This window comes from Oryzias melastigma, linkage group LG19, assembly GCF_002922805.2.
Source record: "Oryzias melastigma strain HK-1 linkage group LG19, ASM292280v2, whole genome shotgun sequence".
In the NCBI taxonomy this organism is placed as follows: domain Eukaryota; kingdom Metazoa; phylum Chordata; class Actinopteri; order Beloniformes; family Adrianichthyidae; genus Oryzias; species Oryzias melastigma.
The window spans coordinates 19,937,737-19,963,050 of NC_050530.1; the positions used below are offsets into that span (position 1 = coordinate 19,937,737).

The window sequence follows — 25,314 nt, forward strand, 5'->3', positions numbered from 1 at the left end:
GCTGCACAGCTGAACCTTCTGCTGCTGATTGGCCTGCTGAGCCAGGTAAACCAACTTGTAAAAGTGTTTCGGTGAAGTTGTAAAATTGTTTCGTGAAATTGTAGAAGTGTTTCGGGCAAACTCGTAAAAGTTTTTCGGCCAAATTCGTAAAAGTGCTTTGGTGAAATTGTAAAAGTGTTTTGATAAAATTGTAAAAGTTTTTTTTTAAACTTGTAAAAGTGTTTTGGTCAAATTGTAAAAGTGTTTTGATAAAATTGTAAAAGTGTTTCAGTCAAACTTGTGAAAGTGTTTTGGTAAATGTATTATTGTTTTGCACTTCCCGGCCACCGTATTTAACAGATGTTTTAGCTCTGGATCGGAAGAGTTACATAACTTTTTTAAATAAACAAATTGAAGTTATATTTGGAATATTTGAAGCTCCCTAAGCAACTAAAAATTAAAACAATATATGACTAACTAAAAACTTCCCTTGTTTACAATTGTGATTTTGTTGTTTGTCCCACTTTGCTCAGATATTTCTCTATTAATATTTTTTGTCTGATTCTGTTTTGTTGTTTAATGCTGCAATCGTCCCTTCTGTTTGATTGTAACGATGTCAAAAACTCTGTGCTGTAATTTCAAGCCATGTTTTGTTCTGTAGTGTGTAGTTGTTCAGTTAAAAAAATAAAACGGATCGGACGCATTGCTTTACAGTCGCATCCTTCTGACGTACATTATGACGTCATGCTGTAAATATTTCTTTTTAGATTTAAAGACGCAATAAAATCATTTTAGAATAGTTTTATATGATGAAAGTGATTACTACCATCGTAATACGTTATTTTTTTATTCAAAAATATCTTTACAGCACAAACCTTCAACGAAAATTGGAAACGTCATTACATTTGTCTACTTTTGAGTAAATAATCTGAATACATGAGGCTCAACCACTGACTGATAGAACTACAAAAATAAATAAATAAATAAAACAGAAAAAAGTTTTGGTGAGCATCCGGTCCCACAATGCACCGCGGCTGGCTTGTGGCGCCGTTAGCGACACCGTTAAATGTCAACAGGGAGACCGGAGAAAGTCCTTCAGTCCATTCGCGCAGAGACGGTCGTAGACTGAGTCCCGGTTCCGCAGACCTTCGTCTGACCCCCCGTGACCTCTGTTGACCCCGGCATGGCTCCGCTCAGCTCCGTGCCTGCAGCCGTTAGCCTGCTAGCTCGCTCATTCAGCGCCTTCTCGTGCTCCAACCCCTTCCTCAGGTAACCCTGCAGGACCGCACGAGGACTGCAGAGCAGGGTAGATTGTTGCAACGAAAACGACGCCTGAGATTATGGAAACTTTGTATTTACTGTGCAGTTTTTTAATGTGCATGTGTGGTTTTGTGTGGAGAGAGCTGGAGGAAGCAGAGAGGAGGATGTTTAGGTTCTCTGATCGGGATGGATCAGGAGGGAATCAGAGGATCAGATCAGGGTAGATGATCAGGTAAATGTAGGGAACAGTGATGAAGACCAAAGAGGAGGTTCATGAATGTGGAGGAGATGCATAAGGGGGCAGCTGAAAGTAGAATAGAAAAATCCATCACCACTATCACTGATTTATTCTCCTTTCTTTTTGGGGGCAATGCATGGTGTTTTGTTTTCTGTTGATACCGAGCTGCATGGAGTTTAGTCAAATATCAATGTTTGTGTTCTGTTCTGTTCAGCGTTATCTGTGCAGAGAGAGTAAAATGATGCGTTTGCTGCTCCTGTCAGGTCCCTCGCAGCGGCGAAGACTAGCCCGGGGAAATGCCTGACGTCTCAGGCCAGCGGCCCTCCAAAGAGACCTTTGAACGGATACATGAGATTTGTCATGCAGCAGAAACCAGCTGTGGTCCAACAAAACCCAGGTACTGACCTGCTGCAGCATGGGGGATCCTACCTTTAGAAATGCAGACTCCCAATGCAACACAGCCTTAAAGGGGCCATACCATGATTTTCTTCAGCCTTTTCAGAGTGAACTATATCATATAATACATTTTGAACACTAAAAACAAATTATTTATGAAATATGAGTTATTTTTGTGAGTCTTTTCCTACCCGGAAGTAAAACAACCCCGCCTGAGCTTTGTGTGGCTGCAGTCCCCTTCATGACATCATCCTAGATCACATTGTCAAAGTCAAGCTAGGCCCGGGGGCCGGATGTGCTCAAAAAGTTGTTTTTTCATGGTATGGCTGCTTTAACACTCGAACTGAGGCTGTCATGGACATCTTGTCTCAGTTTCCTGATGTTTTCCTCCTGGATTTGCTAGTTTTAGGTGTAAAGATGAAGCTGCACAGCCTGAGGAGCTAAAACCAAAACTATATCCCAGAAACCCAATTCCTTTACTACCACAAGCAAAAAATGAACCTGGGAAAGTAAGACAAAAACACTAAGTGTTGTAGTGAAAAAGAGATTTGGAGGGAAAAGATTGTAAAATGGACATGTATATTTTTATGTTTTAATGTTTGATTTTAGTTGGATAAACAGAAGCATAGAACTTTAATTGATACCACGACAGGGAAATTGATTTATTAATTGATTGTAGAGACAAAATAAAGGTGCAGAAGATTTAGATGAAAGACCTCTGCAATAAAGTTCGGCTTTTTTCATCACCAGTCAACTGTTTGAACACTCTTGAACCTTTACAGGTGATGCTTACTAATGCTGCTCCACTGTCTCACTCCTCTGCCTTCAGAGATCAAACCAGTAGACATCATCAGGAGGATCGCCCAGCAGTGGAGAGTATTGAGTCCCGAGCAGAAGAAGGTGTTTTTCTTTTTCTCTCAGCTTCATTTGTTTTGATTTCTCCTTTATTGAAAACAGCCGAGCACAGCTCCACCTGTGCATCATGGTGACCAAAGCTTGGGCTGTGTCTCCTTAGCCTTTTCAGGAGGCCATGCAGCGGGACATGCAGAAGTTCAAGCTGGACCTCCAGAAGTACCAGTCCCAGCTGACTCCAGCCCAGCTCCAGCAGCAGGCTGTGGAGAGGAAGCAGAGGATGTCCAAGCGGAAAGCCATCCGAAAGAAGAGGGTAAGAGGATCCACGGGAACATCCCATCCTAAGCTGAATTTAGGCGCTGAAGATGATAGCTGAAAACGCTGAAGCTGATAGCCAGCTAAAGTAATAGCTAAATGCAAAATTAGCCTAAAAAACAAACAAAAAAAGCCCGTAGGTTAGCCAAAACAGCTAGCATGTAGCTGAAAAAATAGCTAAACTTCAAAATAGCCTAAAAAACTGAACAAAGCCTAAATTAGCTAAAACTGCTAGCATGTAAATATTTGTTAAACTCCAAGGTAGCCTAAAAAAATGATTTAATTCCCACGTATTTAGCATAGAAAGTGATGGAAATTCATTGGTCACACATAGTACGTGCAGCAAAGATTGCATTCCTGCATGGCCGGACGCATTTTAAGTGTGTCCAAGGCTGGATTTTGTTGTTGGCCGCACATATTTAAACTTAAAGTTATAGTCCCATTAACTGTCACTGTCCTAAATGTGTAAATGTGTTCTCCACATTTGACCCATCCCCTGGTGGAGCCGTGCGCTGCAGAGACAGCAGCATTCAGGAAACATTTGCTTGTTTAACTCTAACCATAACCATAATCCTAACCTTAACCCCTTTACTCTGGGTCTGTGGGAATAAGAAAAAAGTTTAACACTGGCTGCAGGTTTTTAGAAAATTAAGTGTGAATAGATGTTTTCTTAAAAAAAAAAAAAAATTACCCAAAGCAGCTAGCATGTCGCTGAATTATTAGCTAAACTCCAAAATAGCCTAAAAATTGTTAGTAAATGCCAAAATAGGCCAAAAAGCTGTCAGAATGACAATTTTTAAAACTTTAAAACTGTAACTTTTTAACATAATTATGAATAATAAAAAGGCAGGAATATTATTCAAGAATAAATCAACTTAAACCTTAAATAACTTTCAGTATTTTACTCTCCATAAAAATATATTTGGTCAAAATGATACAAGTTAGATATGAGCGCAAGGTAACATCGGGTCATTAATAATAATAAAATAAAATGATCTGGAGGGACAGATAGAATTACCTGGAGGGCCGGATCCGGCCCCCGGGCCTTGTCTTTGACACATGTGCCTCAGGTGTTAAAGGGTTAAACACTAAATAGAACCACATTTGTTAAGCTTTAGCTGCTTGTAGTGATATAATCTCCACCAGTAGGTGGCGTTTTAGGCTGTGCCTTCAGTTTCTGCAGCCATTGATATTGAAGCTCATTGTTTTCAGGACGGTCTTTAATCAAACTGTTTACATTCACCTTCATGTGCTTCTTTTAGTTTAGCTTTGAATTAAATGCATTTTTGTGACATCCCCAAGTCTTTTTCATTTTCCTCAGTGGACTTTTTTATTATCCAAAGCACACAAATGGGACTTTGAAATTAGATGAAATTAAACATAGATGCCCTGTTTTCTTGCACTGTGTGTTACAGAGGCACTTCAAATATATATATAAACATAATGTGTGAGGATGTGATAAACATGTTTTATTCTGTGTCCTGCAGGAGCTGACCAGCTTGGGAAAGCCCAAACGCCCTCGCTCTGCCTTCAACATCTTCATGTCGGAGCACTTTGAGGAGGCCAGAGGGACCACGACCCCGGTCAAACACGCATGCTTGAGCTTTAGTCTCACGGCTAACATCTCTGATACTTTTACCCATTGGGAAAATCTCCATCCTCAGCCTGTAGCCAGGCGGATAAGCTCCTCCCACGCTGAGATCTTGCAGAGATGTCACTCAGGAGATATTTTTAAAATCACATCAGGAATTATAGCTGGGCGTTATGGCTAAAAAAATAAAATTCCCATATTTTTTAAGAAAATATTTAATTTTATCTGTTGGTGTCTGTCTGACCTTAATATAGGAATTATTTGTTTGATTCTGTTCTTCAGACAGAAGAATGTATATAATGAGAGATCTCTAAGAGCTGCATAATTTTTTTATTTAATTTTTTTATTTTTTTTGCACCTCGATGCCCGATCCCACACTTGTTTGAACAATTGCCTTTTCCCACGTAGGGATCAGTACATTTGATCTTGTCTTTCTAGACCAGGAGTCTGCAACCTTCAACACTTAAAGAGCCATTTGGTCCAATTCTTTCTCGACATCCCAACAGGAGCCACTAAGTCATTCACTTATCCGGAAATTATAAATGTTACTATTATGATAACTATAAGCAAACTTTTTTTTGGCAAAATAAAATCAAGCTGTTTTTTTTTTTTAAACTTGAAATAGTTAATTTTTGCCAGAAATTCCACATGACTTCCTTTCAAAATAAAAGACACCCTGTGATACATAGGATCATCTCAATACAGCAAATCACTAGATTTTCATTTTCAGACAAAAATGTGGAAATCTAATGAACTAAATCAGAGCTAATTCAGTGACAGTTTTACAGTTTACAAATACTTAAAATCCTTGAATTTGTCTAAAAATAGAAATTCCAGCACTAAAAAATCTGCCAAAAAGCATAATGTCCTTTAACTGTTCGCATATGAGTTGAATCAAGTTTTATTTTTTTCACTTTAATACTGACTTTTTACAGTTAAACTTTTCACAGAGCCACATGTGGCTCCGAAACTGCAGGTTACAGACTCCTGCTCTAGACCTTACAACAAAACCTGAATAAACACCTTCTGGTTGTGTCAGTCATAAAACGAGTACAGCAGAGACTGAGACCGTTCAGATCAGGACAAACAGACATGACAATGAAGGCGTTTGTTGGTCTGAAGTCAAAGTGGAGTTTCTGCTGAAGGACAATGCAGGAATTGCTCAAGAAAACACAAACAAATTTCTAGATTTACTTTAGGACGCTTTTGGGTTTATTTCTCAACTGAACAATGTTGCAATCAATTAAAAACCTTTCATCACATTGATATAGATCAATTACCGGATCAGGCCCGCCAACACATTTGGCCCGCCCCCCCACACACTATCAGATGGAGAACCACATAGACTTTTTAATTCATTTCATTTCAATTAGATTTATATATCCCCAAATCACAAAGAAAATTTGCCTTATTGGGCTTTACAGTTTTTTAGGCTAATTTGTCATTTAGCTAATATTTCAGCTACCCTCCCTGTTATGTAATCAGCACAGCTGGAGCTAAATTGCTAAAAAAAAAACTGTTTCTGCTCGTTCTTCAGGCCAAAATGAAGTCTCTGATGGATGACTGGAGGAGTCTGTTCAGCAACCAGAAACAGGTCTGTTCACAGAGTTCTGGACAGAGCGCTCAGGTGCACGTCCCTGTACTGACTCCCTCTGCTCCACCTCAAAGGTGTACATGCAGCTCGCCGAAGATGACAAAATCCGCTACAAGAACGAGATGAAGTCCTGGGAGGACCACATGTTGGAGATCGGACGAGAAGACCTCCTCCGGGATCAGACGCTGACATCGCAGAGAAGATCTGCTGCTCGAATAGCAGCAGCCGCCGCCAAGAAGAAAACGAAGGCGACCAAAGCTAAACCGGCCAAGAAGACCGCAGCAACACCAAAGTCAAAAGCCGCTAGCAGAGAGGTGAAAAGCAGCTCTGCAAAAACTGTCCGAAAAGGCTCCACCAAGAAAGTGTGAAGATGTTGAGGATTCTCAGGACACTTCATATCTGGTGATCCACAGCTGTCCTAAACTTTTATTTCCTCTCTTCTTTTGTCATTTGTATCCGTCCTGCAGGACATAGCTATGTACTCAACAGCTTCAGAGTTAGAAATAAAGTTTCTCTTTGTCTATGTTGTGTGTTCTCAGTGACAACAGTCAGACTTCAGAACAATCGGCAGATGAATCCTGATCCCAAACTGGAGAACTGTCATGATGAAGTCTCCAGACTTCTGTCAGGCAGACATGAGTGATCCCAACATACCTTTGTTGGGTTGAAGGAAATATACCTTTACTCTCATTATGTCCTTTTAAAATATTTTCAAACATATTTTTATTTAAACTCGATGTTTTGGACATTAAAACTGTTCTCACGTTTTAAACCTGCAGTCCACACAGAAAAAAAGTGGTTCTGAATGTGCAGGCAAAGGTTGAGCAGGTGGACATGATCTGAGGTTGCTTTAAGCAGGAACATGGGGTCAGAGGTCATCGATCTCACCATCAAGAACAATTCATAAAATAAATATGTTCATTAATCTGTTCTGTAAACGCAATTTCAATGTACGATTCTAATCATTTTTAACCTGAAAATCATATGTAATGTAATGTCTTTCCCGTTTGTCTAATGTTAATTTAGTGTTTGGATCTTACATAAAACTGCACTGGAAAGACACCAGGTAAGACGGGCAGGAATACATCTGTGTTTTTGTGATACTTTTTTAAAGGTTTTTAATGCTGGTGTTGCACAAAACTAGAAAAAAACAAACATGTCCACTTGGAGTAATCTCAAGTGATAAGTCATTTGATTTTGTTTTCAATGCTTTAACAGGCTACTTTAAAAACAACTAGAATCAATTAAAAATCAAAGCTCTCTTTAATGTTTTATACAGAGTTTTCCCAATATTTGACCTCATGGTAATTCATAAAAAGTGAAATTGCCAAAACATTTTCCACTTTTGATCATGATAATAATGAGCATATTTTATTAATAATATATGGTTTAGTAGTACTTAATTTGCACAATTTTTTTCTTTATTTGTTTATTTTTTTATTTAGAGGGGTGTGGGGGGTACAGCATACCTGAGCTCATGTTGTTAGTATAGTTCAGTGGGAGTCCATTGTTGTGTTTCTGACTGAATGCAACAATGACAGATGTATATTCATTAAAATGTCTTAGACTGGAAATAAAATCCGTTAGTAATAAATAATGAATGATTAATCACTGATAGTTGATCACGAATAAGCTTTTTTTAGGATGAGTCCAGCAGATTTAGATGACTTTTGGGCTGTAAAACGTTGACGCTTTCTGGCAACCTGGCAACACCGCTGAGCAGAAGCCGTGCTCGGTCTGCGCATGCTCCCCGCGGCAGGAAGTGGGATGTGTCCCGGATGAATTTGTGTTGCTGCTCCACATCTGAGAATCATTGAATCAGCTCCAGGGCTCCAGAGCGGGGCTTTAGCCGAGCCCAGCGGCGCACGACGACACCCCCGCAGTCCGTCACGAACAGAACGCAGCCGAACCCGCGGTGCCGGTCGCTCTGGACCGAACACAGGGGTTTGTGACCGCCCGCCGCTTATGTAAAGGCAGCATCTGAATCGTCACATTTGGACTTTAGTTGTGCCTCGCGCGGCTCCCGCGCTCTGTCAGATGTCGAGGACTCAGCATCACCGGATGATGGAGTCCTCCGTGGCGCTGGGCAAACTGGATCTGGCTCCTGGTTCCGCTGCTGGGCTCGACTCTGTCCCCCGGATCTCCGGAGGCGACCCCGGCACAGAACCGCAGGACCCGCCGAACCTAAACGGCTGCGTGCCCCTCTCCCATCAAGTGGCGGGACACAAGTTCGGATTTCACATAGGAGGTGAGAAGCGCGCGCGGACAGGAACTCTGCACGGGTCACTGTCCATACATGATCCATACACGATCCACACAGGATCCATACATGATCCACACACGATCCATACATGATCCACACACGATCCACACAGGATCCATACACGATCCACACAAGATCCATACACGATCCACACAAGATCCATATGTGATCCACACAGGATCCATACACGATCCACACAGGATCCACTCAAGATCCACTCAAGATCCACACAAGATCCACACAAGATCCACTCAAGATCCACTCAAGATCCACACAATATCCACACAAGATCCACACATGATCCACACAGGATCCATACATGATCCACACATAACATCAGCTGTCTGCAGGAGACCTAACCACAATCAGGCTGTCAGGACTTAGAGTTACATGAACTTTGGTGACATAATGTGAGTCATGATCTGGAAGCTTTGGAAGAGTTAGTGAGCTCTGACGGTTGGACTGAAGGTCCGGCTCGCTGTCCTCAGAGCTGTTCTGTCAGGTTCTTCCTCATCAGGAGGTTGGTCCGTGTCCTGATGTTTTCTGCTGGTGTTCAGGCGTGTTGGAACAGGAAGTGCTCTGTCAAATGGACCCTGAAGCCTGGTCTGCTGAAGCATCCAGACTTCCTTTCTCTTGATCTCAGGGGCCAAGCAACAGGCCTCACAGGCCACCCCACACCATAATCCTCCCTCCACCGAGCTTCATACTTGCCAGATGCACTTAGTTAAATACTGTTTCTATGGCAACTGCCATACCCAGACTTTCCACCAGGTTGTGATTGAAGCGTGACTCCTCCCCCAGAGAACATGTCTCCTTCTCCGGAGTTCTTCAGAGGTCCTGTGTCTCTCCATTCCTGCTTCCTCTGTGTTCTGTACGCCACAGAGTGGACCTTCCTGAGTGGACTCGTTCCACTGGAGCATCTCCTCCCAGAACTGAGGACCTGTTCTTTTCCAGATGTTGGTAGAAGAGGTCAGAACCTGGATCCAGTCACCTGTGGACTGGACTCTGTTATTTAGGCGAGTCAAAAGTTGTGGCAGTTTGGATGGAAGCCAACCAGAGACCGAATGAAAGTCCCAGCAGCTCAGAACCAGATCCAGAACCGCTCCAGGCTGAGCTTCTTTGCCTCTTTCAGCTTATCAGGGCTGGCAGAACAGTTATGTGATGATGATCTATAGCGTTTCAATGTTCCTATCTCGCACCAAGAATGAGGCTGCATGTAAACACACTTTTCCGATGATTTTATCGGCTAAAGGATGTGTTCAGGAGGCACCGCGTTCAGGATTAGAAGTGTAAACACAATTACAAAGAGCTGGAAGGAGCAGAGGAGGATTTTCCACCTTCTCTCCATCTGCTGACAGTTTGATGAATCAACTACAACCGTTTCTGTATTTTAGAATCATGTCAACTTTCTTCTCTTTAGTCTGGAGGTGCTTGGATGCGGACGGCGTGATCCCGCCGGCTTAGCGTCATTATTTTACTGTTTTTTTTCCCCCACTTGTTGTTCAAACAGCTTTAGTCTGATGTGACTGAACATCTGTGCCTGCAGACTGAGATAACTGAGCTGTAGATGAGGGTAGTGCTGCTACAAACGATTATTTTAATAGTCCACTCATCAGATTCTTTTTTCAGACTAGTCGACGAATCAGGTCATGTGCAAAGAGGATGTAAAACACACACCTTAACCATCATTAGCTGTAAACTATCTAAAAATAAAGACAATGAAGATTATTAAACTTTTAATTAATCGTGCAGCTTCTTTCCTTCATTAGTTTCTGGGATTAAAACAAGATTCAACTAGAATAGCTGCATTACCTGTGACAATGCTAGTGTGAATGCTTTTTGCTGAAAGAAGATGCTGAAGCTGTTTACTGAAAATGGTGACGCAATTGACTTTATTGCTGCAGGGATTTACTGAAAATGCTAAAGCTATTAGCAAAATGTTAAATTTGCTAAAAGACTAGAAATTTTATCAAAGAACTATGAAAGAGTGCTGAAGTGACATCAATTTCTTAAAATGTTATTGTAAAATTGCTTACAAAATCCCTAATACATGCTACTTTTGCAAAAATATTTAGTGTTTTGCTAAAATATTCGCTAAGCTCCAAAATAGCCCCAAAACCTCAGTAGATGTCAATTAGCAAAAAAAGCTAACCCTTTGCTTAAACACTAGCTAAACTCCAAAATAGCCTAAAATTCTTTAGTAAATTAAATTTTTCAAAAACGTTAGCATGTTGCTAAAATATTAACTATACTCTAAATTAGCCTAAAAACCTCAGTAGATGTCAATTAGCCAAAAAAAGCTAACCCTTTGCTTAAATACAAGCTAAACTCCAAAATAGCCTAAAACGCCTCATATAAAGGAAAGTTTTGGTCTCACTGACTCAAATATAAAAAAGTGCATTTTTGGTGCTGAACATTCACAACTTTGTTCAACTTTACTACACTCTGACTCCATGGAATATAAAGTAAACAATAATCGACTATTAAATTAGTCGCCAACTATTTTAATAGTCGATTAGTCATCGAGTAGTTGACTAATCGTGGCAGTACTAGACAAGGGGCTGCAGGACTTCGTTTCACCGTTTCATTTTTATTCTCTGTATCAAGTTTCTCTTCTCACATAAATTCCTCTTTCTATTACTCATTGATCTCCTGTAGTCTGAGGGGATCAGAAAGGATCTAACACTTTGAATCCCACCAAACAATCCCATCTGTCAAAGCCTGCGGTGGGTCCAAATCACAGCGGTTCTGTGAGACTCCTCCTCTCGCCGCTCATCAATGGGCAAACAGTGAGGGAGGGGCTCGTTAGTCATCAGGCCAAACGAGATCTTCTAGTTTCACAGGTGCTGTGCAGATAGCAGCGGTTTCTCCGTTTTAGTTCCATGTACACAGCAGTTAATCATTCATCAGGGTCAAGACAAAGAGCAGCTGTGAGAGGCCGTCTGCCTCCACGTGACCGTAAACCGTCTGTCACATCTGTATCCAGGAGCACCTGTCTGAATGTGAAGGTGTGTTCGGGACGCCTGTCTTCACCTTCACCCTCATTTCTTCCAATACTGCATGTAACCATTTATCCTGGTTAGAGGTCAAAGGCCTCCTGTACCTGAAATGTTAGCAGGACGGCTGTGGTGCAGCGGCTCGTCAGAAGCTCGTTCAGTTCCTCTGTTGCTGCTGCGTCTTGGTTTGCTCTGTGGATTTCACACTTTCTGTGACCTTTAGTCTTTCAGCCTTTAACACAGAAGCTCTTTGTTTTATGAAGGAACACTTCATTCGTTTTGGAGTGAATTTCTGTGCAGATATCCCCATATTAGAGCCGTCTCTGGGGGGCGCTGAGCTTTTGCTGGGTCATTTTTACCTGATATAATATACCCAATAAAAGGTATTTGTCAGAAAATGGATCAAAATATGACAACACGTGATACATTAGAGTACTGGTAGTTATTTTTATTTTCAACTGTGATGTTGAAAAATGAAAAATGGAAAATAAAAACATAGGAAGATGCTAAAAACACGCTTGAAAATGACTGAAAAATTAGGAATTTGAGAAGAAAATCTTCCTAAAAAATGTAATAATACTGGAGACTTGGTCTTTGGTCCATCCATTCCTGGGACATGTGAGATTTTACCCAGAGACCATTACACTCAGAAAAATGCAACATCTTAAAAATGATGTAAATACTTATGTAAATACCCAGCCATGGTGCTCGAGAGATAAATCAGTCACATCCATCTCTTTGAAGATCATCTGGAACATCTTCAGAGTTTTCATTTTTAATCACTTGAGATTTCTTCTCTATAAGAAGGACGTTAAACATCAGCTGCAGAAACGCCCAAGAACCTTGTTCAATAGCTACAATGAATCTGGCTGCAAAAGACCTCCAGGTGACTGGAAGGTGAGGAGATCAGAGGGTTCGAGTGTGGACGTGCATCAGTGTGAAGCCCTGGCTGCACTGCTGCTGCTGCGTTTCTGCTCCACAGACGTGCTCACTTGACCTGACTGATGGAGGAAACCACCCAGTCATCACTTCCTAGTCCACCTCGCCCACAGGCGTAACATAAACTAAACTGTGACAAATTCTTATCTTCAACTTCCTGAAATCACTCTGAATTGTCAGGAACTGGTTACGGTAAACATTTTTACAGACTGTAAGGAAGACAGAAGCACACGTGAGGATGATGAGCAGACATGTCTGAGCAAACACCAGCAGGTCTCGATGAAGGAACTCTTTCAAAACTCCATCCTAGTGACTAAAACAACAGCAAGAAGAGGATGATGTCAGGACCAAGTCTCCACCCTCTGTTACCGAGTTTGACACAAACCAGGACTGACCAGCTGTTACAGTTCCTCAGAAGACCACTTGGGGCAGTTTCCCCAAACTCCCATGTAAAAAATCAGATTCTACGTCCAAAATAAACATATTAACTTAGGATGCTACAATTCTCAGTTTATAACCAAACTGTTATGTTACACCACAAATCTGAATCGTTACATCTCTACTGTATACAGTATGTTTATGTTGAATATAGGGCTGACACAAACAATTATTTTAATGGTTGACTAATCAGACTAAGTTATTTTTTCCGATTTCCTTCAAGATACTTTTATTAATCCCACGGGGGTGGGGAAATTCTTTTTTTTTTTTTTTACTGACTAAAAGTTAGCTATATAGCATTACCTGTGATAATGCTAGTGTGAATGCTGTAAGCTGAAATTGACCGCTGAAGATGCTAGTGCTGATAGCTGAAAACACTGAAGTTAATAGCTGAAAATGCTTAAGTTGATAGCTGAAAACGCTGAAGTTGATAGCTGTTAATAGCTGGAAACGCTAAAGTTAATAGCTGAAAATGCTGAAGTTGATAGCTGAAAATGCTGAAGTTAATAGCTGAAAATGCTGAAGTTGATAGCTGAAAATGCTGAAGCTGATAGCCAGCTAAAATATTGGTTAAATGCCAAATTACCCTTAAAATTTTTTTTAGCTAAAACAGCTAGCATGTAGCTGAAATCTTAGCTAAACTCCAAAATAGCCTAAAAAAATCTTAGTAAATGTCAAAATAGTCCAAAAATCTAGCAGAATGCTATTATAATTTTCAATTTTACTACACTCTGACTCCATATAATATAAAGTAACGACTAATTGTGGCAGCCCTATTTGAATATATGATACAAGTGCTACTTTTAAGAATTATTTATTATTTTATGACACCACAGAAAGTAAAAGCTGACTGAAATGTTTTCCTTCATTGTTACCCACTTAGTAACACTTTTAACAGATTTTTCTTTTTTCTGAGGTTTTTTTTTTGTAATATAAAAATCATAAATTGAACTGAAACAAAACCCTGACCCTATAATGGAGGTCTGAACTGGATGGTGGGAAAAGTAAATGGTTATATCCCTAATATTTTCAGAGCTCTTTATTTTATGTTCCTGACTGCTCGGGGAACAATCCAACGTTCTCCAGACACTGTAGAAACACCAGATATGGAGAACGTTTCTGCTGCTGTGAAAGGAACCCTGTCGCTTCGTCTTTCCAAATTCAGTCTTCTGTTTGGTTCTCCTCTGTCGTCTGGTTGTTTGTGAGCTGTAGCGGCTGCTGTTTGGTTGTCATTTCATCCTCTGCTGTCCCAGCAGTTCCCTTTAAGTGCAAACTGAGCTTTTTTTTAAAGAACAAGAACAGGTTTGCAGCCTCTGTGCTGTTTTCTGTTGACAGAGTCAGTTAGACCACAAATACACATGGCTGTCTGGGAGAAAACTACACACTAAACTCAACAAAACCGTGACTGGTCATCAGTTTAGTCACCGTTGGAGAAGGCGAGGGCACCCCCACCCTCTCAGCATCCAGATCAGTGGCTTTAGCTGAGATCTTTGTGTCTTGCAGGTATACTGCAGCACCCGGACGGGACGGTCCTGAAGCAGGTTCAGCCTGCACCCAGAGGTCCTCGAGAAATGCAGTTCTACAACACGGTAACACAAAGCACACGTTCTCAGGGCCTGACAGGTGTGTGTCTGCTGAACACACGTTTGAGCAAGTTTGTCTGCTGAATGTCAGCAGTCCTTCCAGAGGATGAGTCTGCTCAGGCCCGGTGAGAAAAGAGGAAACTGCTTGACCTCAGCAACTAGATTCACCAGCGTCACTTTGAATAGAAAGGCCGTTGGCATTCAGTCTCTTCAGAGATGAGAAGCTGTTATTATTTCAATAATGGGTCTCTTGTGGTGTGAAGCTCTGAGAGCGATCGTATCTGAGCTTCTGTAATGACTGAATAACTTGACTCTTATCTTAACTGCGATGCAACGACATCCTGACACGACCGCGCCTCCACAGCGCGGCTCACAGGAAGGAACATGCCCTGCATATCAGCTTCATGCCATCAGCTGTGTTCAGACATTTCCTTCTGATACTCGCTCTGCTGCAGGGGTTGGGTGAAGATCAGAGAAGAGACCCAAACACTGCAGGCCTCTGCAAATGTCCAACATTTACAGAGTTCTTCTGAAAATGGTGTTTTAATCACATTCTTGTAGCATTTTTCTGATGATTGAGGATATTTATAAAGAAAGTAAAACTGTATTTTTTAGTGTTTCATCATTCAAGCTGTTGTGAATTAGGAGCAGACATAAAATCCTTTTTGAAGAAGTTTGTAGTAGAGACGTAGCTGCTACAGTTAGCAGGCCACTAGCTCACTGCTCTGCTTCATTCTGATCGTTCAGTGACGGACTAATACACGGAGGTCGGCAACCTTTAACAGTTAAGGAGCCATTTGGGCTCGTTTTCTACTGATCTAAACCTAGAAGGAGCCGCTTAGTCTTATTTTAGCCTTTAAGAAATTTGGATCTGCATTCATGACCTTCTTTTTTAATAATAAATATGAATTATGTCTATTTTTGGCACAAACAAAAGCAAAAATATAAAAAGAACCTAGCATCTCTCTAAATGTGATTCTTTTGTGAACTTATTTTCAAAATAAAAGCTGGTCTGTGTCAAACAGGATCATCTCAGTGCAGTTCTGAACAGCTAGTAACCAATGTTGTGCAGCATAAGATATGTGCTTTTAACTCATAAAAGATTAAACTTTTACCAAAGTTTTGTGTATAAAATCTGTCCATTCTGGAGGTAGAAGAATGTTCCATGTTTGATGGCTTCTGTGCAGTCAAACAAGATTGTGTGTTTATCGCAGGTGAATGCAGAGGACTGCTGTGACCCCTGTCTTCTGGAGCTCAAGAACTATCTTCCCAGGTACTACGGCACGTGGTCGACCCCGGACAGGCCGCATGGTAAGAGGAGGAGCAAACGTTGAACTGTGAAATGTTTTTAGCAGAAAATGGAAACTTTTTTCACAAAGGATTCTGTAATTCTTTGTTTTTGTCACTAAACGCAAACGTGAATGAAAAAAAATCCAGAAAGTCATGAGTGCTGTTCACCTTCACAATCTGATGTGTGCTCTTGAGTGACTCTTTAGGCTCCGGTCTATGATTAACCAGTTCAACCAACCCACTATCAGTTTGGTTTGCAGGTTTAATGCTAGCTGTAAAGTAAACACAACAGGGTGTGTGGGAGTTAATAAACTTGGCAACTCACAAGTGGCTGTTTAAAGGTGAGGCTGTAAACTTTTACATTCCTAGAAACCACAAGACAGAATTCCTCTGTTCTGGCTCTCTGACTCTGTGGTCTGAGCAAACAACCATGAGCTGGAATGGCGGGTCAGGCGGTCAAAACCATGTGGAGCTCCAGTCTCCTGGAGCCCCGCCTCTTCCAGGCTTGTACGTGCTGCTGATCACCTGGACCAGGTGTGTGCAGCAGCAGGACTCTGGACAGGAATCAAGATTTCTTCTATTTGCCTGGAGTTGTTCGAATCTTGTAAAATGTTCAGTTGTAATGACGGTAAACAACCTGATACACAACAGGGCAAACATTTTTGATTCAGGAAGTTGTCCCTCTTAAAAAGCTGAGGTTTGGTTTGTGATTTTCAAAACAGAAACACCTCAATTGTGAGAGGCAGAATGTCAAAACGAATCCAGGAAATCACAGGACACCAGCGACAAGATAGTTCCCCTGAATGAGACTGAGATGAACCAATCTGCAATAAGAAGCAGCCTGGAGCATTTTTTTAGAAAATGGAAGTAAAACAAAATCTCTGACAACCTGGAGCTGCAAAACAGATCTTACCTGGTGGAAAACAACTGATCTGGAGCAGGGGTGTCAAAGTCCATCACATGAGGGGCCAAACTCCAAAACACACCTACCGAACAGGATAAGCATTTAGTGGACACTCTAAAACTAAATTCTTAACAGTTTAAAACCATACATTTTAGCATAATTATGATCTAGATACATAACATTACCTGTGATAATGCTAGTTTGAATGCTGTAAGATGAATTGATAGTTAAAAATACTGAAGCTGATAGCTGATACCCAACTAAAATATTAGCTAAATGCCAAAGTAGTCTAAAAAAGGTTAGCCTAAACAGCTAGCATGTAGCTGAAAAAATAGCTAAACTCCAAAATGGCACAAAAAACTGAAAAAAGCCTAAATTAGTCAAAACCGCTAGCATGTAGCTGAGTTAAGGGTACTTTCATTTTTGTTCAGGCCTGTTTCATGATTTTATTTTTGTAAATAATTCAGTTAAAGCATGTTTGAAAAGTATTGTCTGATTATCTTTGAATCTCATAAAATGTGTATTTATTATTACTTTTGTCAGATTTGAGTTATTTCAGTGACCATTGTGAGTTTTTCTGTCATTTACCGAAGGGTACCAACAATTTTGTCCACGTGTGTATAATTTAAATTTAAATTTTAGTTCAATTTAAATGTAAATTCCTTGAAAATCAAACGGTGATTTCCTGGATTCTTATATACATTCTGTCTCGCACAGTTGAAGTTTTTCTATGATGAACAGAACAGATCAAACTTGGATTTTTCAGAATCTGTGACTCACAAACACTCTTTTGTGCTACTCTACATCATTTTTTAAAGAAGCCTAAAGAACCAGTTAAACTCGAGGAGAGTGGAGGAAGCAGCTGATGAGATCTATCATGCTACAATGCTTCAAATGTAAACGTTTGTCTAGGATGGAAGTTGGAGCAGTGGAGGCTCAAGCGCATGTGTTAAAGTCAAGGCCCGGGGGCCGAATTCGGCCCTCCGGGTAATTCTGTCCGGCCCTCCAGATCATTTTATTTTATTGATATTAATGACCCGATGTTATCTTGAGCTTATTTCTAACTTATATAATTTTGAAAAAATATATTTTTATAGAGAGTAAAATATTGAAGGTTATTTAAGGTTTAAGTTGATTTATTCTGGAATAATATTCCTGCCTTTTTAAGTTTTTTTTTTTTTTTTTTTTTTTTTTTTGTCCAATTTGAAGTTAAGCTAATATTTCAGCTACATGCTAGCTGTTTTGGCTAACCTAAGTTTTTTTGTTTTGTATTTTAGGCTAATTTAGCATTTAGCTTATATTTTAGCTGGCTATCAGCTTCAGTGTTTTCAGCTATCAGCTTCAGTGTTTTCGGCTATCAGCTTCAGTGTTTTCGGCTATCAGCTTTAGTGATTTTAGCTGTCAACTTCAGTGTTTTTAGCTATCAGCTTCAGTGTTTTCAGCTATCAGCTTTAGTGATTTTAGCTGTCAACTTCAGCATTTTTAGGGGCCTTGATGTGAAAAGATGAAAATATTATTGGTGTAATCTGGAAGATGTGCTACATTTTCCAGTAACGTGTACAAAGGAGTGATGTTGTGAAGGTGGCGCCGGTGATTATGTTCTTTGATTTACTGTAACCTTTCAACCGTTTACACAATAACGGATCGTTGAGCTGCTTTTCTCCCTCAGAATCTGCTGGAATGATCGTGTTAACGGTTGAAAACTTACAGTATGTTAAAGATTTTGTGTTAAAGCGTCACTGATGACTCTGATGCTGTTTTCCGGGTCCTCTGGTCTTTGGGCGTCCACACTCATCCTGCCACTCTTTAACAGACCTGTTCCTGAAACTGGAGGACGTAACCCGTCACTTCATCAAGCCGTGCATCATGGATGTTAAACTGGGCCGGCAGAACTACGATCCTTTCGCCTCGCAGGACAAACGAGAGCAGCAGATCAAAAAATACCCGCTCATGGAGGAGATTGGGTTCCTGCTCCTCGGCATGAGGGTACGCTCTTCTTATTTGGCTGATTTTTGGTCTCATATACGGTTAGTATTCAGGGTTTTCATCGACGACGGTTCAGCACTCAGGAAGTTGTCAGACAGTGTCCGTCTTCTAAACCAGGGGTCCCCAAACTACGGCCCTACTTTTTTTTTTATTTCTGTATTATTATTATTTTTCTTCCGTATGTTTTCTTTTTTACGTCTATAGTTCTTCAGCACTTTCTATGAGCATATTCAGCTCTTTTTAATGTTAGCTTTTTCAACTGTTTTGGCAGTTACTAAGGATTTCAAGGCTATTTTGGAGTTTAGCTAATTTTTTAGCCACATGCTAGCGATTTTGGGTAATTTAAGCTTTTTTGATTTCTTTTTTTTTTTGGCTAATTTTGCATTTCAATAATATTTAGCTAGCTATCAGCTTTAGCATTTTCAGCTATCAACATCAGTGTTTTCAGCTATCAGCATTAGCATCTTCAGCGGCCAAATTCAGCTTACAGCATTCACACTAGCATTAATCACAGGTAATGCTATATATCTAGTTTTTACAATGTTTTAGTATCATTTTTTTAATGAAGATGACATAAATGAATTATTTCAAATGTAGTTATGTGTGTCTTTCTGGAAAACCATAAATGTTTACATTTAGGCTGTGATTGTTACACTTTCTCTGTTATCCCACAAACCGACCCCGGCCCCCATCAGTTTGGGGACCTCGTTCTAAATCATGAGGTTCTTGTAAACTTCATTTGGGTCAGAACAAACTGCCCTTCATTGGAACCAGATGGTCATTAGTTCTTCTGTTATGGACAGTCAGCATCACATGAAGAGCATCCTGACAACAACCAGCCGCTTGTTTCCAGATCTGCAGACAGAAGCAGAGATTCCAGGGCTGTTGGGTTTGTTCTTGTAGAAGCAGAAGTCTAGAGGAAATAGTAAAAATCCTCTTTTTTCCTTTGTCCTGTCTTTGCAGGTATATAACGTGTGCAGTGACTCGTTCAGCTCCTATGACCAACACTACGGACGGGGACTGGTGAAGGACACGGTGAAAGACGGTACGTGTCTGCTTTCATGAGGGACTTCAGTCTCTGACCGTCAGCAAAAGTTCTTTGAGGGAAAATTTGGAACAAGCTGCTGGATTTGGTGATCAGTTGATTCATTCTGTTGGTCTTTGAAGTTCCTGTCCTTTCAGCTCCACGGTTTACGCATGAAAAAATCTGTTCTTTTTATTCAAATCTATTAGTGGTCGATCTCTCACCAACCAAAACCCAGTAGGAGTCACAAGTCTTTAGAAAAATACAATACTGATTTATATTTATGTTTCTGCTATTGACATGATACATTTAAATAAACTATTTTGTTTTTTGTATAAGTAAAACATAAACAAGAAGAGAAACTATGGGGTCAAATCAGGAACAGCTTAAAGTGAACGAAAAAACAGATTATAAACTTGAGAAATAGACATTGTAACTGAAAAAAATTGAAATCAAGACATTGTATATTTGAAAAAAAAAACTGAAAATATAAAAAGAAATGTTTTGAAAATTGGAGAAAAAACTGAAAACTTGAAAGAAATCTTGAAAACTTGAAAAAATTGAAAATTTGAAAAAAAAACTGGAAATTTGTAAAAAAAAAAAAAAATACTGAAAACTTGAATAAAAAAACTAGAAATGTAAAAATGACCAATTGAAAATGAATGTATCCACGAGTAACCGGTGTTGTTTTGAATTTTCAACTTTTTTCTTTTGCTTTTCTGAATCTTCACTTTCAGTCCTCAGTTTACAGTTTTTAAAAAAAAGCAAGTTAAATAGTTTTTAACTTTTGACAAAGTTTTGCATGACTTTCTTTCAAAATAAAAGACGCCCTACAGCATTTGATCATGTTAATGCAGTAGGAAGTGTAAAGTCATCAATGATAATTCAAATAACTGTTTAGTTGACCTTTTCGGGAGCATTTCAGTCACAAATTCATAAATATAACCAACAAAAACTAAATCAGAGCTAATGAAGTGACCCCTACCGTACATTAAATCCACGAGGAACACTTTAAAACCTTGAATTTGTTCAAAACTAAACTAAACGTAGCTTGAATTCTAGCTGTGTTTACTGACAGTAAATAGATTTTTAGTGATTAATGAAGCTCAAAATTACGTCCAAATGCATCAGTATGACGATAAACTACAAGCGATTGAAGGATAATTACAGCTTCTGTCGTTAGGATCCTCGTTGAATGATTCATTCTGGCCTTCAATGAGATGAATAAAGTTTAAGCTAATTTACTTTTTTTACTTTTCTTCTTACTTATTTTTCCTTTACGGTTACTTTTTCAACTTTTTAAAACATTTTATTTGAACCCCATGTGGCTCTGTAGCCCTTTATTAATCTATACTTAACGGGTGCTTTTTCATCAATCAAGATACTTCATCAATCAATCAGTTTTCATGTAAAATGAAAGAAAAAAAAACATTTTACAGTGAAACTGTGATCAAGAAATTGGGGTGACAACCAAAGCATCTGTTCAGGTCTTCTTTCACAAGAGTAGAAGCTGAGAGTTTGAACTCAGTTTCTTCAGAGAGAATCTTGAGAAATGTTGGCTTTTCCCTAAAATAATGACTAAAAAAGACAATATGTTGTTGAGATGTGTTCCAAAACCATCAGGAGGTTCAGATTTGAACTGGAGCATCAGGACACAAAGACATGTTATTTCCTGCTCTCTGTACTGCAGCTAGATGAAAGGAATCTTATGGAACTTTAGTAGAAAGAATGTTTAATAAAAACTCCTTCCAAAGTGAAAATGCTGATGAGGTTAGTCATTCTGACACATTTCCTGGTCGTGGTTTTCCGTTTACTTTCCGTTTACTCCTCAGTTCACATTTATTTTCACATTTACTCTACATGTCTGATGAAAATTCCTCAGACTTCTATAGATTCCACTGACTAAACTGTCAGTTCAGTTTTTGCTGAGCGTCTTCATGGTCTGTGGAAGGTTGATGTCTGTAAAACTCAGTGCTGCCATAATGCATCATTCAAACTTCCGAATAGAAGTGAAGATGTTGGTGTGTGGTTCGTTCTCCCGCTCTTCACATCAGTTTGATGGAGGGAAACGTTCAGACTCCAAGCGGGTTGGTTGATGATTCTTTTCCTCCAGCAGCAGATCGACAGAGTGGAAGGTGTTGCAGAGATGACGATAGAGGAGCTAACAGCCTGAAACCCTCCGTGGTCTGATGGCGCTCCTAATGAGAGTGAGAACGCCGCACAGGAAGTGATGACAGATCAGGCTGTTGATTTGTGTCCTTATCGTTCTGCTTCCATTTCCTGTTTGTATCTTATGTTAAAGAGGGCGTCCTTCCATCCAAATGGATGTAATTGCCCCTTCATGGTCTCTATGCTTATTTTCACTCCTCTGATCTCCAGGTTTGGCCAGATTCTTCCATAACGGCGTGCGTCTGAGGGAGGACGCCGTCCTGGCCAGCATCTGTAAAGTGCAGCAGATCCTCCACTGGTTCCAGTCCCAGCAGAAGCTGGTCTTCTACGCCAGCTCCCTCCTGTTCGTCTACGAAGGCCTCCCCTCCTCATCCTCGCCGGCTCCCCTCCACAGCTCTCTGCCCGTTGGTCCTGCGGTGAACGAGAGCGCCGCTCTGTCTTTGGCGGCTGACGGGGGCCAGGAGGAGAAAGGCGTTAGGGAGGAGACGGTGGAGGAGAAGGGAGTCGCTGAGAACAACAACAACACTGAGGTGGCGGTGCCCCGGGACTGCAGCCCCCCCACCATCTACAACCAATACATGAAGGCCAGAGAGCGCTGCAGTGGGGAGGGGTGTCTCCATGGCAACAGTGGAGACGGAACGCCAGAAATCACAAGCGGCTCAAACTCAGGACTGTGGGAGGAAGACAACGCCACCTGGCAGCAGAGGGGGGTCCTGAAAGCTTCGGCCAATGGAAACCAAACCAAACCACAACTGGAAAGGAAAGACGAGGACAGAGAGAGGGGGGAGGAGCCGGGACGAGGAGGAGGAGCAGAGGGGGAAGGGGGACGGGACGTCACTGATGTAGAAGTGAGGATGATCGATTTCGCTCATGTGTTCCAGAGTGACAGCTGTGATCAAGGATACATCTATGGTCTGAAAAACCTGCTGACAGCGCTGGAGCAGATCCTCTGTGACGCCGCCCAGAGCTCCCTCTCTGCCCCCACCTCCTGAAGGATTCTGGGTAGAGGAACGGACGAGGTCCCTCTGACCCCGCCTCCTGAAGGATTCTGGGCAAAAGGGACGGATGCGGTCCCTCTCTGCTCCCACGTCCTAAAGGAGGCGGGGTCAGAGGGACGGATGCTGTCCCTCTGACCCCGCCTCCTGAAGGAGTCTAGGCAAAAGGGACGGATGCGGTCCCTCTCTGCTCCCGCGTCCTAAAGGAGGCGGGGTCAGAGGGACACAGACCCTCCACTCTGACCTCCTAAAGGAGGCGGGGTCAGTGGGACGAACGCCGTCCATCTGACCCCACCTCCTGAAGGAGTCTGGGCAAAAGGGACGGATGTGGTCCGTCTCTGCTCCCACGTCCTAAAGGAGGCGGGTCAGAGAGACGGACACGGACCCTCCACTCTGACCTCCTAAAGGAGGCGGGGCAGAGGGACGGACGCCGTCCAGAAAGCCAGCTGCGTCCCTCATCCTCTGAACCCTCTGTCAGCAGACACTAACCTGTGAAGGCAACATGACGCTGCACCTGAACGCAGCCTCTCGGCTCCGTCAGCCCCGCTCACCCGCTGTCAGGAGCCGGCGCCGCTGCTCCTTTAAAACCCAACCGGCCTGCAGTTCTGTTGCAGGTTTACTTTAAGCTGTGCATTAGATCTCTTAGTGAGGGAGTCTCCACTGGAGCTTTTCATGATGGATGTTTCTCCCAAAAGTTGATTTAAAGGTTTTTAGATTTGTAATTGGGTTGATTCCTCCCCCCGCACCCTCAGCCCTCCACAGTCCATGGATGTAAACTGGATTTGCTGTAAATGTTTACAGGTTCCTGTCGGACTGGAAAGCCAGCAGAACTGGTGTTTTTGGGGTCAGACAGGAAGCTGCAGTCAGCCTGGTGTTTGGTTGCATCGTCATGTTGCTCTGCGGGTCAAAACACTGTCAGCAAGTTTGTAACTCAGGTATTTACTGTACTACCGATTCTTAAGATTGCTACTATTCCTTTCTCTCCCAGAGAATCCTTATGCTGTATGCTTGATGTTGAACATGTTTTATATCATTTTAGTGGGTATTTATCTCATGAACACTTTAATCTCATCAACACTGACCTTCAGTTACTTTATATGCCATGGATTTATACTACAAGAGCCGGAGCGTAGCTGTTTGAACGGTGGGTTTGTCGGTTGCCAAATCAGCTCTCCTTTTCCTCTACGGTTTCACCAAACAGGCTCGACCCGGACCTGGTCTGTGCTTGAGCTCTGGTTCTGAAACTGGGTTTTTGTTTTTAGTTTTTTGAGCTGCTTGTCCAAAAGGGGAAGTTGGACCACAGATCTGGCAACTCCTTCCCCTCAAAGTTTGACAATCAAATGATGCAAACTGACATTCGGTTGATCCTCCAGTGAAGGAGTAAGCAGACAGATTCAAGCCTCCAGGACTAGAAACAGTCCATTTCTGCAGCTCTTCTGATTCCTCTGAAGTTTTTTATGTTTTTTTTTTTAAATCAAAGAAATGATTTATTTTATTGAAAAGGCGAGCTAGAATGAGAAAACAGCCGCCCATCGTCTATATTTACATGCAAGTGCATAATGTGCCTCAATTAGATGAGAAACTGCAGTAATGTTCTTCTATTTTTGGGTGGGTCATTTATGACAGTCGATGCTGCTAAAGGAAAGCATGACCCTGCTAACGTGAGCTTTAACGGACGTCTGTGTTCTGGCTGGAGTGGGCTGGGACGCGCGGTCCAAAGACAGAAGTGCAGATGCAGACTCTGCTGTAGGAATGTGTGCACCAATCAGCCGTGAAGATGTCAGATCAGGAGCTCCTCGCCGCTGACTCAACAACTGTTGATGCTCTCAACTGAAAAGGAAAGTCTGAAATCTTAGGGGAATCTTCTGGAGGGATTTTGCTCAACGACTTTGTGTTTCTCAGAATCAAACCATGACCCTCCACCGTCTTCTCATAATGACCTGAGTTTGATGTGATTTCTGTTTGATCTCTGCCACGCCGTGGCCTTCATCTCCACATCCAGACCGCTCAGACCGGAGCTCGTACTGAGGAGGAGGCCTGCAGCGGTCGGGGCTGTCCTGACGGCCGTCTGCATGAGCTGCGCAGACGCTCCGGCTGCGTTTGCTCTCTGTTCCTGGATTTCGTACAGCTGTTTGCACACTGGAGCTGCTTCAAGTTCAAAACTGGTAACTTTGTTCTCTCCAGCACACAAACTAATGTTATGAACTATATGTATATCTGGATATTTTGTAATGTAACTTGATTCCATGGATTTTGGTTTTAATCTGAGCAGCAAATGATTAGGGTATGAAATGTTCTTAACATTCCAGTTTTTTTTAATAAACGTCATCATTTGTTCAAAAGGATCAACATGAATGTTCAGCACTTATTTCCCCGGTGGAGGAGGAGCCTTTTGAGCCTTTGCATTGACTGCTGGAGATGGGGGGGCGATCATGATGATATGCACTTCCATGCAGGAGGACATTAAAGACACGAACACACTTGTATCCCATTCAAATGAAA

General features: G+C 41.4%; 2 protein-coding genes across 4 annotated transcripts; both read left to right on the plus strand.

Moving 5' to 3' along the window:
- Positions 1–6,748, plus strand: tfam (transcription factor A, mitochondrial). 3 transcript variants are annotated; one of them, XM_036217049.1, is made up of 7 exons: positions 1–45; positions 1,741–1,874; positions 2,703–2,773; positions 2,889–3,038; positions 4,528–4,623; positions 6,169–6,225; positions 6,300–6,748. In XM_036217049.1, exons 2-7 carry the CDS (start codon positions 1,826–1,828, stop codon positions 6,591–6,593), a joined length of 717 nt encoding a protein of 238 aa, XP_036072942.1. In that variant the 5' UTR covers positions 1–45; positions 1,741–1,825; the 3' UTR covers positions 6,594–6,748. The 3 variants fall into 3 exon arrangements, with proteins under 3 accessions (XP_036072942.1, XP_024153923.1, XP_024153924.1); XM_024298155.2 differs by lacking the exon at positions 1–45 and adding an exon at positions 980–1,248; XM_024298156.2 differs by lacking the exon at positions 1–45 and adding an exon at positions 1,366–1,471.
- Positions 6,749–6,881: 133 nt separating this feature from the next.
- ipmkb (inositol polyphosphate multikinase b) lies at positions 6,882–25,303 on the plus strand. The gene is made up of 6 exons (XM_024298154.2): positions 6,882–8,473; positions 14,365–14,450; positions 15,659–15,755; positions 18,452–18,624; positions 19,588–19,669; positions 22,028–25,303. The coding sequence occupies exons 1-6, from the start codon at positions 8,263–8,265 to the stop codon at positions 22,807–22,809; spliced, it is 1,431 nt and encodes a 476-aa protein (XP_024153922.1). The 5' UTR covers positions 6,882–8,262; the 3' UTR covers positions 22,810–25,303.
- Positions 25,304–25,314: the final 11 nt, after the last annotated feature.